This window comes from Hemitrygon akajei, chromosome 8, assembly GCF_048418815.1.
Source record: "Hemitrygon akajei chromosome 8, sHemAka1.3, whole genome shotgun sequence".
Classification (NCBI taxonomy): Eukaryota; Metazoa; Chordata; class Chondrichthyes; order Myliobatiformes; family Dasyatidae; genus Hemitrygon; species Hemitrygon akajei.
In genome coordinates, this window is record NC_133131.1 from 157074026 (window position 1) to 157079151 (window position 5126).

The 5126-nt window shown below is 41.6% G+C and overlaps 1 protein-coding gene across 1 annotated transcript; it reads right to left on the reverse strand.

Annotated features, from left to right (window-relative positions):
* en2a (engrailed homeobox 2a) lies at positions 1 to 4742 on the reverse strand. Its single transcript, XM_073054893.1, has 2 exons — positions 3543 to 4742; positions 1 to 745 (listed from the first exon to the last, which is right to left on the reverse strand). Exons 1-2 carry the CDS (start codon positions 4063 to 4065, stop codon positions 429 to 431), a joined length of 840 nt encoding a protein of 279 aa, XP_072910994.1. The 5' UTR covers positions 4066 to 4742; the 3' UTR covers positions 1 to 428.
* Between the last annotated feature and the right edge of the window lie 384 nt (positions 4743 to 5126).

The following is a 5126-nucleotide window of genomic DNA, read 5'->3' on the forward strand; positions in this document are numbered from 1 at the left end:
TAGAATCAAACATTTGATATTTATTTAATTTAACATTTTTTGTCTGTAAAAGAACAGCAGGAAAAATCTTTGGACTTCAGCGGGTAGGTTTAAATGTCACGTTAGACTGTTCGCCGAGCGCCTGCAGCATCCAGTCGACGCCTGGTAGAAAATGCGACCAGCAAACAATATCCACGGCAAAAAAAAAAGTAGCTTCTGAAATCCCAGAAACAATATCTCATCATATATTGAAATATTTTTTCAGTTTTTTACAACACCTTACCTGAATTATATACACAGAATATTGCGGAATAATATTTCATACAATTTCATTTCTTTTAAAAACTATGCTGGTATCTTTTTTCTCTCTCTCTTTCTCAATACACTGGCCCTTTATTTTTGATTTATATTATTGCATTGTATTTTTTCGCACTTTAGTTAAATCTTTGCTATTCACTTTCTTCCTTGTCTTCTTTCCCCGTGCTGGAATGGTTATAAAGTCCTTGCGCCATTAAATGGAGTGCCAGTGTGTTCTTTGATCCGCTAGCTTTCTTGATTTTGGCTCGCTTATTCTGAAACCAGATTTTGATTTGGGATTCGTTGAGACTGAGTTCGTGAGCCAAGCTCTGCCGGCGTTGCTCGGTTAGGTAGCGGTTAGTCTGAAACTCGGCTTTCAGTCTCTGCAATTGTTCGGCAGTGAACGCTGTCCTCGGTCGCTTGTCCTCTTTATTGGGAGTCTTTTTCTTTGGTTTACGGGACCTGGGACCTAAAATGAAAATGGAACGCAGTGTTAACAGAAACGCGATGAGCTTTTAAATGACAAAATCAAACAGAAACCCAATCTGCCATTAAAATATACTCTTGTATGAAAGGCATAGACGTGAACACAGGTGCCATTTTTTTTTCTCCCTCGTGACAATTTTGTTTCCAGGAACAATAAATCAAATCTTAAAACAATAAACAGATTCTTAGCTCTCGAGCCATGTCTGATGATTGGCAATTTCTCTCTATTATATTAGTAATTTTAACATGCAGATATTTCTATCAAAACAGTGCCCAAATTTACATACCAGAAAGTACATTATCGGATGGTATACATCAGCGAGATTGGTGAAGGCTTGAAAATGTGAAGTAGAATTGCAATAAAAAATCATTTTTGTATGTGTTCAGTGAAACATAATTAATTGCAAATTTATAGAGACATGATCCATAACATACTTAAATACAGACTGTGTGATAACAGTTGTCTATATCTTTAGCTTCATTCCGAAGTTGTAATTGCTTGTGCCTCTCTCTCGCTCTCTATTTCTAAATTATACAGCTTTCCAAACTTCTAAAACCCCTGCAACAACGCAATTAGAGTGACGTTTCTGCTTACTATATTGACTGGCCATTAGACAGGCTTCCGATTATACCAGCGTGCATAAGATATCTCGAGTCCAGAACACAATAATGCAACAGTACAATATTTACTTCCACACGCAACTCAAAAAGTTGTGAGAAAAGAACAAAACATTTGCCGAGAGCTGCCAACACTGACCCTCTCTGTATGACGTTTAACGGTGGTGATTAGACAGAGAAAATGTGTGAGATTTCGTGCGGTAATAACTCCCCCTTTAACAGAGTTGCAGCCGATTTGCAGTAGCTATCTGATATGTGGCAACGCGCAATGGAAAGTTTCTGGGCCATATTTGATAAGCCAGGATAAAAGAAAAAAACATTATCACCTGCGTCTAAAAAGTGTCATGAAAATAGAAAGATGGAAAATAACTAAAATACACTGAATTAATAAGCATTGTTTTCGACGCTTCAGCAAAACAACAAACTTTAAATATATAATAAAATAAGGGTTCTGCAATAATGACAGAAGAACCACTCATTCTTACTGTCCCTGCGGTATGAAAGTTGTAAGATTATCAAATAACACTGAAAGTAAGACACGAACTAACGCCTGATACACAATCAACATCTCTAGGTCCAAATGCACAACTTTGGCTTCTCAGCGTTGGGAAGAAAAATACATTAAAAATGTGACTTGAGGTGGAAGGCTAAGAGTTTAACACCTATTTATCTATAATTTCAAACGTTATCAGAAGTAGCAAATCTTTGAGCAGCCTCGGAAGAAAGTGTGACAGTCCAGGGGGCAGTGGGTCTATATGTGGCTGTAATTCGGCCAGCGAGTATAAGGCTAGTTAAATTTTTAATGCATCCGCCACTCAGCTTCTATATAAAGTATGATACCTAACAGTCTACTGTTCACAGCTACATGGATAAAATATAATTTGGATTGAAAAATTAAGAAGTATAATAAACAGTTTCCACCAGACTAAGCTAATTATATATGATCTATATTTCAAAACCTCTCTTTAGCTATTACGTTTTATTATTTTTAATTAAACGCGATCATCTAAGTTTAGGTTAGAGTTAACATATTATTTGATGTCATTCGTCCTTAGAATCAACACCTCCGAATAAAACATGCGCTGATATTTATATATCCTTTAAAAATCCCAGTTATTTCCGGTGAGTTATTGCTCGTGTCTTTCGAGGGCTGAAGTTGCAAATTTTGCACCTTACGAAATTTCTAAATCTGATTTCAACACTGCATTGTTGAGGGTTATTTACTGCGTGTGTTGTAATACTCTTCGCCAATCCCGCTCTCATGTATTTCTCTCTTCGTATGCTGCAAGTCTGAAGCCGATCGAATATAGCGAGGCCTACTTCGCTGACAAAAATATGCTAAATACTAGTCAACAAAGAGGCAGACAAGAGCGATGGAGTGCATCGTGAGCGTTTTAGTAATAATAATCAAACATATATCATCTTTAAAAATCCACTTTGTTTTCAGACATGAAACTCAAAAATATCGTCCATTTTATGCTAACAATGGAAGGGGCTTTCTTTCAAACAAAAGATCTTGAGATAATTTATCCTATAGGCGCGCTATTGAAAAATGTTAACCACCAAAGCGCGCCCGGGGGAACAGTTGGAGGGACTTGTTCATCGAGTCGATGTTTTCAGACAGATCCCGTGCCTGCAATCTTTCCAACTTCAAAATATGACCTTTAGATTTTTACCGGGAAACGGTAAAGCCGATACTTGGGTCGACTCGATTCAAAGTATGTTAAGTAGAGAGTTGAGAGTGTTCCGTGTCCAATTCTTTCCCTGAAAAAAAATTCTAGAGTTTCGACTAACCATAAAAATTATATTATAAAAACTGATGTCTGTTATGAGGATCCCACGTGTATGAGAATCAATCTTTTGTTATTTCAGAAAGCGAGACGCGTTTGGAAAAACACCCAGGATACGTTTCAAGGCCATCGCCGTGTTTTAGTCTATTTTGGGAAAGTTTTAATTTACTGGAATATGGAAACATTCCTGTAAAATATGGCACAAGGAAACCGAACGTAAGATCAGTCTATATTTATCACGTCTGCAAAATTAATTTAAACGATGATTCTGTAATTTTAAGCCCTAGATAAGCTGCCTTCCAAAGTTTAACGCAAGCCCTTTTCCAAAATAAAGATGACGTGGAGAGTGATTTTATTTTTGTGTTCCCTCACCTGAAGAAGGCCTGTCCGAGTATCTAGTGCAGTAAACCCAGGCAGGCCAGAGCATGGGTTGGGAAACTGCGTTGGTGCTGCTGTGGGAGCTGTCGGAATCCGAGCTTTGGGACTGCTCGGCGCTCTCGCCGTTCCTCAGCGCCCCTTCTCCCGCCACATCTCGTTTCTTGGCCGGGGCAGACGGGCTAGGTGGAGCTCCTCCTCCTCCACCACCGACACCACCACCACCACCACCTCCTCCTCCTCCTCCTCCTCCTCCCAGCCCGGGCGGACTGCCTCCGCTCTGTCCGGATACCACGGCCAACGGGCTGACGTTCTCTCTCCCAGGGACGTGGCTCTGATCGCGGTGGCCGTCTTTCCTTTTGCCGAAGTCCGGCCGTAAGATGTTGTCGATGAAAAAGTTAGTGATCCGGTGAGGGAGCTGGTTGCCCGGCGCGTGAAGAAGCGGCATGATGGCTCGGTTAGACTCGTTGCTCGACTCCTGATTGTCCACTGGATGGTTATTCTGATCATTTTCTTCCATAGTGTGTGAACGCTTCGGAACTGTAGTCCCCGTCCCCTTTCCCCACTCTTTTTATCCTTTACCCACTCAGTATGCAACGATATCCAACTTGGTTTAGAAAGAGAGAGAGAGAAAGCCCAGATCTTGCCTTTTAGTTGTCCCAAACGTTCCTCCTTTAATATCTTGCCAGCATCAATCTCTCCGCCTTTAACGTCTCCCCCCTCCCCCCGTCTGATTCCCTTTGCTCGTTTGGTTTAGGTGCGGATAATCATTGCTTTGCCTTGCCTCAGTTCCACACTCAGGTATCCATGGTTCACATTTAATCTGCAGCCTTCACTTTTCAAGGCTCTTGTCTCTCCTCCTCCTCCTCCTCCCCCTCCCTACCCCAACCTGCCGCTCACCCCTCGACTTGGGCAGCAGCAAGGGGGAGACAATCTCTCTCTCCCTCCTTCTTTCTCTCTCACTGACGCACGCACACACACGCACACACTTAGACAGGGAATTAAAATTAAGGAGAGCCGCTAACTGATCAGAAATACTTTCAGTGCGCTGGATTTTTGTTCTTTTTTTAAATAGAGGCGGTCACGTGACGCTGGTCCCCGGGATCCTAGACACGTGCCTCCGTCCAATAAACGGGAGGAGATTTCACCACATGACGATGAGACTTTGATGAGATGACAACGCCGCGTAACTCTCATCTCCCCCTCTCCTTACTTAAAGCTGTAGTACTCTCTCCTCCAAGGCATAACCGCACCGTAAAAGCTCCCCACAAACACTCAGCACACGCCAGGCTTTAAGTTCATCAGTCATTTTCACCTCCAGCCAATTAGAACAAAAAATAGCTCACTCATTTTACTATGACCTTTTTCCCTAATACCCTCTGTACAATAGAAATCTTTTTTTCCTGTGCACCTACCCACAATCCTTCGCCCTATTATTACACAAATAATATTTGATTGGGTAAAAGCACAAAGCGATGGGGGAAGAGAGAGAGAGGCAGGGAGGCGGACAGGACAGCAATTTCTCATGCCCGTTGAAAGCTTTTAATTTCAGTGTGGGTTTCCCAATCACGCCAACGAGCT

What these genes read in the sequence shown, in the direction of transcription:
- en2a (XM_073054893.1), bottom strand. Translation starts at nt 4,065, where the DNA reads ATGGAAGAAAATGATCAGAATAACCATCCAGTGGACAATCAGGAGTCG. An exon ending in CTCGGACAGGCCTTCTTCAG is followed by an intron (nt 746 to 3,542) that starts GTGAGGGAACAC and finishes TTTTCATTTTAG; the next exon opens with GTCCCAGGTCCCGTAAACCA.